We start from the raw sequence: 12110 nt of genomic DNA, 5'->3' as shown, positions 1-12110 counted from the left end.
CCATTCCTGTCATTTTATGTTAACGCCTTTAGCTACGTTGCAGATGTTTTGAAGATCTTGTTTGACTTTTTCTTTTTTGTGCCTAAAATAGATAAACATATAAGTAAGTAGTAACAATATATGTTGTGTATTTTTAAAAGCGAAGCTTTTCTATAATTAGGGTCGTTCCGTTCGTCCGTCCGTCCGTCACGGATAGCTTTTTTCGTTAATTTAGGAATGTTAGAATTGTCCCATCGATTTCAAACTTTGCATGGTGATTCCTTTAGTAGTTAGGTACGATTTAGAAAGCGTAGCAACTCTATAATCATTACCAGAATGTCCGTACGTCCATTTTAAACATGTCGTTTTTTTTACTTTTTTAACAACAAATTTTCATGTGATCTAATCATCAGATCGATCTGATTTTTGGTATATTAATTCCTGGGACAACAAAGTATAATAATATAAGCGAAGCAACTCTATAATCAAGTCCTAAAAATGTAAGTATGTTCATAAACATTATCCTGTATCCAGCTGTTTTCAACAAATTTACTTACAATTTTGGTTCGACTCTTATACATTCATATTTTGATTATTCAGTTCTGACACTATACAAATGTTAATGTCCGTTTGTCCTACCGTTTCAGTGCTTCGCTTTTATGGATGTTGTCATCCTTGTTAATATACGGTTGGAGAAAAGAAATTTAACTAGGTTATAAAAAATACAACCCTAAAATAAAATAAAACAATCATACCTGAGTTTAAAGAAAATAGTTAGATGTTTTACAATTTGTATCTCATTATTATATCTAAAAATTTTAATTTAAAAGTTATTGATATGTTGATAATTTAGTGTTGAACCGTAATAATCGACGTATGATTACATGGATGTTGCACAAGATTTTCATGTACTCTAATAAAATGATAATTACAGCTGGCTACCTTAATGCTATGATAACACCGTTGGTAATATGGTAATATGTCAGCAACCAATTAAATTTTTATGCCATATAGTCGGGTTATAATATAAAATAGAATATAACATCAGGTACAATTCTGAACACATTAAGAATGAAATTTATATTATTTATCATAATTTTTATCCAAAAAAAAAAATTCAATTTATATGCATGTTTTATTATTACTTTAAAATCACTGTCATACAATAAAACGAGTTAAAAACGTAAAACAAACATAAAACATCTGTTTTCAAAGCTTGTTACGTTTATATGAATGGTTTGCCATTGCAAGATAAACAGGGGCTGTTTCTAAAATATTAAAGAACATCAAAATATATAAATCTTTAACCAGAAAGTGTATTGTACTTCAGCATAAATAAACAACTATGAAAACCAACACTTGAGGTTCTCAGAGGGTAACAGAGAAAGAGAGAGAGAGAAAGGGGAGAAAACCAGGAAAATAGATAAATTACATATTTTTTAAAATATTACAATAAAATCGGAAATCAATATACAGTTAACGATTATTTGAGGCCATAATGTAAGACATTTAGTCGCAAGGTATTTAACAGAATCGCAAAACTTTGAAAAAGGTTTAAAATTATACATAATTTAAGTTACGTAAATAACAGACAACTAATTATTTTCAACTTGGTAGCCTTAAATTGTTTGGAGAATGGTTGTAAAAATCATCCATTAAACATTTTTCTTTAATGAATTTACACTCCTTTATTTACCAAATTTCTTTAGAAGATTAATTTATCGTCCATTACACTATCCCTTCTATAGGTTCAACCATCCAATTTTTACTTTTCCGATTATCCCTTTTAGACATTAGAGGGAAATGGGAGGTGTATTACGTAACAGAGAGGTAAGAGGTATTACTCATCGGAGCAACGGAGAAACAGAGAAAACAGCGGAGAGAGAGGAGTAGAAAGGAGGAGAGAGAGAGTTTTAAGAGAGGGAAAAGAAAGTAATAAAATGCTTTCTTTTTTCTGTAACTTTATTTAAAACTTAATCATGAGGAAAGAATATATCTATTCTGAACACGTACAATAAAAAACAAATTAGGATGGTGTTTGTTTGTTAAATTGATTGTCCGTACATACGTCGATTCGATTTTGCTTTTCAGAGATTTTACCTACTAGATTTCTAATGGTTTATTCTTAGCCTTTAGAGCCTTCCTTTTCACTGAGCTATCTTCCAGGGACTTTCTAGTAAGTATTATAGAATTGCTACGCTCCTAAATTGTACCTTACTTTTAAAGGAATCATCATGCAAATTTAAATTCTAGCATTTAAAAAAAGCAGGTACAGAAGGTAAATTACTTAACTAAAAATATTCTATATGTGAGCTTATTATTATGGCTTAGACTAAAAATATTGCTTTACATTAAACCAAACTAATTAAAGATATGGTAACAAGAACTTATTAACATTTTAAACAATAGATTTGTAGAGTAGCTTGTTTTCCTTTAATGGAAAGTTGCCTAATTTTACCACTAAAAATATTCGAAATCCGCTACTTCGTTTTCTTTCCATGATTAAAATATTAAATTAGTTTCTAGATATATTTATGCCAGTCCTTAAGCTGTAATCTATGACGTATTTTCTGTTTAATTATGTAATACTCAATTGTATATTTACCAGATTTAATTTAGTTCATGACCAATATTTTCATTTCTTTTGGTTGATGAATACTTTTGTTGTGAAATATAAATTTATTTTTCTAGGGAAATTTATTCTTAGTATATGGTAGATCGATTGGTATGAGATTGAAGTTAATTTACTTTGTTTGTAAATTCTGTCTTTTTTGATGATTTCATGCTCTCATTAATTACATTTTCCCTATCTATCTTTTTCTTTTGTGTGACCACTAAACATCTGTTCAGTTTATCTTTTTTATGCTTGCTGTTTATAGATGTTGTCATTCTTTTTTTTGTTAGAATAAATAATTACATAAATTGATAATACTTTTATTTCTTTGTAATTATAACAAGAATAATATGGTTAGAGTTTTAAAAGGTATAAGCTTTTTTATTTAAATATACTGATTACAAATATTTAGAAGTTTAGTCCATAAATCCACTAGGAATAATTTAGCAGGTTCTAGGGCTTGTAGTAAACCGCTCATGCTGAAATACAAAAAAATAAAGAGTCTGTTGATGCTTCAGAATAGAATTTATTTTTTTAATTTCCATTTGACAAATATGGGCGTTATTTCAATATGTAATCTGTTTTTTGTGCTTTAAAGTATATAATTATTCAAGAATAAGAGAAAATTATAGAATATTTTTTATGGAAAACTATAATTATTTACATACCAGCAGAAGCAAGAAGCAGCTTATAGTGCCTTTAAAAAATGACGCCATACAATAAAAATAACCAGTTATAGGCCAGTATTCATTTTACCGTTGGTCAATTACAATGTATACTGGCCTATCATAGGTTATCCCATCATTTTTTATCAGTCACTATAAGCTGCTTCCAGAAGCAAACCACTGTTTTCACAATTTTACTTGAAACTGTTAAATATTACCTAGGACTACTAAAGAACTGAACCAGTGAAGCCACAAGATACTGAGTACCCAAGTGGATAGATTCAATAATATTTCCAGGTATAAAATCTAACAGGATATTATTTCCATACAGGACTGCCTCCAGAATCTTGATGGCCCATCCATCCAGGCCTGTGTCCACCAGGAAACAGCCAATGCTGGATTTTCTGAAGGTTCCATGAAAGTTTGTGTCGGCTAGGACAAGGCCAACTGTACAGAGGGTCAGCAGGAAGCTCAATGTCTTCCAGGGGAACTGCAGGATTGATAGTTCGGGATCCTTAAAATTAGAAATATTTCTCAATTATGGGGTTTTATAATTTATTTCCTGTATAAACTGTAATACAGTAAGTTATACTAGCAGAATAGTTATAAATCTTTCCAGGACCTATGAGAAGCTACCCTGTAAAGGAGAATCATATCGGTTCAGTGGTTAGCCAGATCCTTCGGTATACACAAACAGACAGAGATCCTTTTACTTTATTATAAGGATAATAGAAAACTGAAAGGAAAAGTGTTTAAGATAAAATACCTATTGTAATATAATACAAATACCTGTATTTCATCATCACCATCTTGGTCAGTGGCACCATCCCCATCATCAAACTCATCAATTACAACAATCCTTCGCTTTCTCATGTCTGAAATTTCATCAGAATTAGTAATAATGCTCTTGTCAATAGGATCAATAGTGGTCATATCTTCTTCAGATGACTTTTTATTATTTTCAGTGGATTTTTCCTCATACCAAGGATTCATGATCTCTTGAAGAATATCAGAGGTTTCACAATCTTTGTGATTCTCAAGCAGTGTTTTGATTTCTCTTCTTTTAGTGTAGGGACTGTTCATTAGGTGTTTACGTTTTAAGACAGGAGTATTAAGTTGAATTGCATCTTTATTTTCAAAGTTATCATGTTCAAGTGTATAAATAGTATTGTTAGTAATGTTTCTTAGGGCTTCAACTTCTCTGCTGAAAGCATCAGAACAACATTTTGTGCATTTTGTCTTTTCTTTGCAAGAACATGGTGATCTGGTTTCAAGAATTGATTGGTAAGAGGTGTTGATTTCTTCAATGTAATCTTTGATTCCCCTACATTCTTCCAGAAGTTGGTGGATTTGTGTTTCTTGAACAGTATCAGTGCTGTGTAATTTGTTGATTTTACTGTCTAAATCAATGTTTTGTATAACTTTGATCTTTTCTTCGATTACCTTTATATCTTCAGAAAGCTTCTCTCTCTTTTGTATATCATCATGCAGAGCAACATTATTTTCATGATCATCTGAATCCTTTGCAATAATCTTGATGTTATTGCCATCAATTTCTACAATAACATTTGGGCTTGAAAGTAGTTCTTCAATAGCTTTATTCAAATCAGTATCAATAATAACAGTTTCATCCACTTGGTAGGTATCAGTGTCATTTATGTTTTCTGTATCTTTAATGTGTATTGTTTCAGGTTTGGTTGAAACACAATCTATGAAACATTCAGTATTTAAATCTGACAAAAAAGTAACATTATGTGTATTTTCATTTGTTGACTTACTCTCCTTATTATCAATAATTTCTTTATCCATACCATCTTCCAATAGTTCTACTTCATCTTCCCAACTTTCAGATTCTTTAACAAGGGTTTCATTAGTGTTATTTATAATTGTAGCTTCTAAAAAATTGTCTGTTATTTCCTCTTCCAGTTGTTCTGCTTCATTCTTACGAATATCAGATTCATCAGTATCATTAATATCAGTATCTTCTATGAAAGCAACAGTTTCTGTAATTTTCTCTTCTTGTTGTTCTACTTCATCTTTCCAACTTTCAGATTCTTTTTTGAAATTGTCATAAGAGTCACCAATAACAGTATCTTCTAACACAATACAAGTTTCTGATCTTTCCTTGTGATTATCAATACTTTCATCATTATGCTCATTTTCTAAATTTTGTACTTCTTCTTCCCAGCTGTCTGTAGTTATGTTTGTCATTTCTTCCTTGGTGACAATAGATGAACTTTCTAGTAAAACATCAAAAATTTCAATATTTTCTTTTAGAATTTTCAAATCATTTTCTGTTTCAATAATTTTAATATCATGGGCCTCAGGATGTTTGTCAGTAATGTTTTCATCAACATTTAACACTTCAACCTCAATATTTTCTTTGCAATCTATATCATATCGACTTTCATTTTCATTGCCCATAATCTCCATAACTTCAACTATTTTTGCATCCTTTTCTTCAGTTTTGTTTCCTTCCAGTGGTAAATCAAAATCTTTATTTTCATTACTCTCATCATCAATAACAATTTCTGATTCTATGATAACATCATTTTCATTTATATATTTGTCTGAGGGTTGATCAGTATTACAAATTTCTAGGTTTTCTTCTGCATTATTGTTCATCATTTCAATAGGTTCTACTAATTCACTTGCACCATTTGTGTCATCTATTAATTCTATAGTTTCTACTGTATCTTTTTTACTTATATCAATGGAATCAATTATTTCATTTTCATATTCTTTATCATTAACTTTGATTATATCAGAATCACTTTTACAGCTTTGTTGCTCAACTAAATCACTATTATCATGGTTAGTACCTTGAATATTTTCAATTAGATTTACACTGTCCTTAATTATACCACTGATTATATCCTCAATCAGATCATCATTTTCATTTAAGTTAACAGTTTCTACTTCAGTTCTATCATTTTCAAACTCATTTTCCATGGCTATTTCCTCAATTGTAGATTGATCATTTTCAATTTTTTGATCAACAAAACCTACAAAAGTATCAACAATTGTAGCAATATGATCATTATCCATGTCTTGTTCCATTATAACTGCAGCCTGACTGTCTAAACAAAGTTACAAAACAAAATAATTCGCAGAATTCACTGTAAAGGTAAAAATGTTAAAATAACTGTGTAACTAACAGATACAGATAGACAAAAATGTTGAATTATGTATGTGCGTGTCTTCTGTAGCTTTCCCTTTCTTATTCAATAAGCGCAGGCAATGAAACAGGTATAAGTTATCATTGAAAACATTAAATCAGGGAAAGTCACAATTTATGTGTGTACAAAATAAGGGTGTCACAAATCCCTGAGAATAAATCGAAAGTTGCCTTTTTTGCAGTCAATCATGATTTTGATTGAAATGATTTCATGAATAATGTTTACAATGATGTAGTTCCTATCAGGGGCATGCAGAAAGTGATTTTAGAGGGAGGAGGTGTTACTGTTATATAACCCTTTAAACTTAAAAAATGGGTAGAAATGACTTCCTTTTAATCTGTTCAATAACAGATTTATAGTATAGATGTATATAACTTAACTACCTCTCCCACTTTTTCAATGACCTTTTTCGTCTTCTAGCAAAATGTTTTCTGCTACTTTGCTGTGGTTATATTCCCGTTACTATTGGTTGCTTTTCAAAGATCTAATTGAGAGTCGGCACAAGGTCATTGCAAAAGGGAAATACAGTTATTTAACCCTTTCTCCCTCTAGTGTTTTACTCTAATCATTCAATACAAATTCCTACGATTATTCATATTAAGCAAATAAAATATATTTTCTTTAGGATTATTTTCCTAATTTGAATACCTATCCCACACAAGTATGCCACTTTTTTAGATGTCTAAAATATATTTTCCAAGAACAAGGTGTCCCAATTAAAATGTGTCTTTTACTTCATTCAAAAACTTAGTAAAAGAATAAGGCAGCTCAGTAATTTATTTTGCGGATCTGTTACAATAAATCTGCAAATCGTAAGTTTCAGACTGTGAATTTCTTTCTGATTTACCAATATGAATGGAATATTATTATTTTTTTTAAAGCTAGACTTAATGGGACAACCTGGATAATGATATTGTATAACTTTCACATGTATTCTACATATATTGTATATAACAGCTTAGAAAGTTAGATTTTACAGTTTTGAAGGATAGTAAATGAAAAATATAACGCAGGAATTATTGTTTTTACTTATTCTTTCGTTATCGCCGTTTTTACGGTAAAAAACGGTGCCATGGTGCATTTTAGCATTAGCCAACCTACCCCAAGGGTTGAATTATTACTCGAGTGACTGAGGTAAAACTTTTGCTTAATTGAATGGACAACTTCTACATGTTTATACCTGATTGTGTCGCACAAAGGAATGACGTTAACAAACAGCTGTGCGCCTTGTTTGCTTGTACGTGCGTGCACAGTATGGGTGTGAGAATTTTCACGTATGTGTTATTTAGGATAAATCTTTTATCATAGATAATAAGGTGGCTTATAAAGTATGTAAGCTTGTCCAATGAAATCTCGTAAATCGCTAATACATAATGTATGATCTGTTCAATTAAAAGGGCTTAGAAAGTTAAAGGCTATTTTGTGATGGAGACAGGAGGGTTAGTTCACCCATCATGAGGGCTATGGCCTCAGCTGTGATGGAGACAGGAGGGTTAGTTCACCCATCAGGAGGGCTATGGAGACAGGAGGGTTAGTTCACACATCATGAGGGCTATGGCCTCAGCTGTGATGGAGACAGGAGGGTTAGTTCACCCATCATGAGGGCTATGGCCTCAGGTGTGATGGAGACAGGAGGGTTAGTTCAACCATCATGAGGGCTATGGCCTCAGGTGTGATGGAGACAGGAGGGTTAGTTCACCCATCATGAGGGCTATGGCCTCAGCTGTGATGAAGACAGGAGGGTTAGTTCACCCATCAGGAGGGCTATGGCCTCAGCTGTGATGGAGACAGGAGGGTTAGTTCACCCATCATGAGGGCTATGGCCTCAGCTGTGATGGAGACAGGAGGGTTATTTCACCCATCATGAGGGCTATGGCCTCAGGTGTGATGGAGACAGGAGGGTTAGTTCACCCATCATGAGGGCTATTGCCTCAGCTGTGATGAAGACAGGAGGGTTAGTTCACCCATCAGGAGGGCTATGGCCTCAGCTGTGATGGAGACAGGAGGGTTAGTTCACCCATCATGAGGGCTATGGCCTCAGGTGTGATGGAGACAGGAGGGTTATTTCACCCATCATGAGGGCTATGGCCTCAGGTGTGATGGAGACAGGAGGGTTAGTTCACCCATCATGAGGGCTATGGCCTCAGCTGTGATGAAGACAGGAGGGTTAGTTCACCCATCAGGAGGGCTATGGCCTCAGCTGTGATGGAGACAGGAGGGTTAGTCCACCCTTCATGAGGGCTATGGCCTCAGCTGTGATGGAGACAGGAGGGTTAGTTCACCCATCATAAGGGCTATTGCCTCAGCTGTGATGGAGACAGGAGGGTTATTTCACCCATCAGGAGGGCTATGGCCTCAGCTGTGATGGAGACAGGAGGGTTAGTTCACCCATCAGGAGGGCTATGGCCTCAGCTGTGATGGAGACAGGAGGGTTAGTTCACCCATCATGAGGGCTATGGCCTCAGCTGTGATGGAGACAGGAGGGTTAGTTCACCCATCATGAGGGCTATGGCCTCAGCTGTGATGGAGACAGGAGGGTTAGTTCACCCATCAGGAGGGCTATGGCCTCAGCTGTGATGGAGACAGGAGGGTTAGTTCACCCATCATGAGGGCTATGGCCTCAGCTGTGATGGAGACAGGAGGGTTAGTTCACCCATCATGAGGGCTATGACCTCAGCTGTGATGGAGACAGGAGGGTTAGTTCACCCATCATGAGGGCTATGGCCTCAGCTGTGATGGAGACAGGAGGGTTAGTTCACCCATCATGAGGGCTATGGCCTCAGGTGTGATGGAGACAGGAGGGTTAGTTCACCCATCATGAGGGCTATGACCTCAGCTGTGATGGAGACAGGAGGGTTAGTTCACCCATCAGGAGGGCTTTGGCCTCAGCTGAAAGATTATCAAACAGCAGGACCAATTTATGAAGGCTTAGTATTGGTTTAGGAAAGATTTAAAGAATTCGATATTATAATTATTTTGTAAACAAAAAAAAATATTCTTATATTTTAAAGATTAGCACCTCGAACAGGAATGTCTTTCGCAATAATGTTAATGAATTTGGAGCATGCAATTCATGACAAGAACAATAATATACATAAGTAGTACATCAAACCCTTTCTGTCTGTACATCCGGTTTTTTTTTGTAAAGTAGCACAGCAAATTAAAGAGCAGCTGCGTTTCTGAAGAAAAAAAAATGAAATTCTAAACAATGCATTCTAACATTTATTTGGTAAATAAAGGGCAATAATTTTCATAAAGAATTTCATTTATAACATTATTTAATAGTGAATTAAACGTTTAAATAAAATATCTAGTTAAATAAATCTTTTAATTACAAATAAATTTAAACTAGAATTATAGAGTAGCTGCGCTTCTTACAACGCAGATTGTAATTTTGCAAATATTTTACATAAATGAATCCAAATCAAATTAAATTTTAACTTAGGGAAAATCAAATACCTAAAGAAGTTGTATCAACTTTTTTGCTTTTTATTTAAGATAGCTAGCCGGTCCTTTCAGTAAGTAGTAGATGTAAAATTTTTCATAGAATTCAGATATGCAATTGGTTTTTTTGTAGACCTCTTATTTTTTAAGTAATTTAAGTTTTTTAAAAAAATAATTAAGTCGGTTTTAAGGTACTAAAACGCAACAAAATAAAAGAAGAAAATAGCCAGTATAAACAAAAATAGTAAGATCTTTAATTTGACACCTTACTTTTAAAATTCTGTTGAGTAATTGTTGAAAAAATCTATTTTTTTAACCTTGGTTTAATCAAAACATTAAACCTAAATATTTTCTCATACAGACATAAAAAATATGGGTTCATATATACCATTAGAATGAGAAAAATAATATGAATCCATTGTAAGCAAAATTGAAAAAGTTTAAAAAAATTGTAATAAAAGATAAAAAAAATAAAAAAGTTATTTTAAGAATTGTAACTACTAAACTAGCCAATCACAAATCGCAAAAATTGACGAATCGGGAAGCTTAATCTATAAAATTAACCTATAGAATTGCCAGAAAAAAAGGAGAACGTTCATACAATATATACAATAGATACTACAATAAATATAGTGATATTAAAGAACATGTAAAGAATGAAAAATTATGAACAAATATGCATCAGTCTGTTTATAAACTTCAAAACAATGCAGTTAAAAATACATTATTGTTTCTTGTGTTTAAAAAATATCTGCTACATTGCATTGTCTTTTGTTTAGGTTTTGTTCAGGTTTGGTTCAAGCTAACCCTTTAAAGCCGAAAATTATGATTCTTAAAATAAACTTATTTTTTTTATTTTAGTTTTATAAAACTTTTTCAATTTTGCTTAGAATAGATTCGTAATATTTTTCTGATTCTAAAGGTATATATGAACCCATGTTTTTTATGTCTGTTTGAGAAAATATTTAGGTCTAAAGTTTTTTATTAAACCAAGGTTAAAAAAATAGATTTTTTCAACAATTACTCAACAGAATTTTAAAAGTAAGGTGTCAAATTAGAGATCTTACTATTTTTGTTTATACTGGCTATTTTCTTCTTTTATTTTGTTTCGTTTTAGTACCTTAAAACCGACTTAATTATTTTTTTAAAAAACTTAAATTACTTAAAAAATAAGAGGTCTACAAAAAAACCGATTGTATATCTGAATTCTATGAAAAATTTTACATCTACTACTTACTGAAAGGACCGGCTAGCTATCTTAAATAAAAAGCAAAAAAGTTGATACAACTTCTTTATAGATTTATTAAAAGCGAAGCTTTTCTATAATTAGGGTCGGTCCGTCCGTACGTCCGTAACGGATAGCTTTTTTCGTTAATTTAGGCATGTTAGAATTGTCCTATCCTATCGATTTGCATGGTGATTCCTCTAGTAGTTAGGTAACATTTAATAACCAAAATAAAAACCAAAATGTCCGTACGTCCATTTTAAACATGTTGATTTTTTTTACTTTTTTAACAACAAATTTTATGTGATCTAATTATCCGATTGATCTGATTTTTAGTATACTGATTCCTGGGACAATAAAGTACAATATTATAAGCGAAGCAACTCTATAATTAAGTCCTAAAATGTAAGTATGTCCATAAACATTACTCTGTATCAAGCAGTTTTTCAACAAATTTACTTACAATTTTGCATCGACTCTTATACATTTATATTCTGATTATTCAGTTCTGACACTATACAAGTGTTAATGTCTGTTTGTCCTACCGTTTCAGCGCTTCGCTTTTTTTAATGTTGTCATCCTTGTTTTTATATTAGTAACTTGTATAAAATTTATAATTATTACATATTATATTTGGTAAAAACAAAAATTAGAGAAAGTATATGTTCTTAAGGGAAAAAAGATAGTCCAGATTAACTGTCATAAAAATAATATTAAAGTTCATCTAAATGAAATTTTATAATTTGAAATGAAAGTTAAAAAATAAACAAGGATGACAACATCCATAAGTAGCGAAGCACAAAAAATTGTGGATGGGAATACGTAGAAGTGTATTTATTAAAATCAAGAATAGATTTATTGGAGAAAATAAACACGAAACCTTGTTTTATTTTGTATGATGAAGACGGTTAAAGTAAATTACATACTAGATGCACATAACGATGGAAAAAATATTTTGAAACTGTTAATGCAAAAAAGTTTTAAAATTGGACCAAAAATACCAA

At 32.1% G+C, this 12110-nt stretch overlaps 1 protein-coding gene across 1 annotated transcript; it reads right to left on the bottom strand.

Annotated features, from left to right (window-relative positions):
* Positions 1–2897: 2897 nt before the first annotated feature.
* LOC145315216 (uncharacterized) lies at positions 2898–6609 on the bottom strand. The gene is made up of 3 exons (XM_080155255.1): positions 4048–6609; positions 3477–3772; positions 2898–3072 (listed from the first exon to the last, which is right to left on the bottom strand). Exons 1-3 carry the CDS (start codon positions 6316–6318, stop codon positions 2979–2981), a joined length of 2661 nt encoding a protein of 886 aa, XP_080011381.1. The 5' UTR covers positions 6319–6609; the 3' UTR covers positions 2898–2978.
* Positions 6610–12110: the final 5501 nt, after the last annotated feature.

Source organism: Acartia tonsa, chromosome 1 (assembly GCF_053477335.1).
Source record: "Acartia tonsa isolate MP-2025a chromosome 1, ASM5347733v1, whole genome shotgun sequence".
NCBI lineage: Eukaryota > Metazoa > Arthropoda > Copepoda > Calanoida > Acartiidae > Acartia > Acartia tonsa.
Note: the sequence above shows the minus strand (reverse complement) of the source record. Positions and strands in the feature narration are given on the sequence as shown.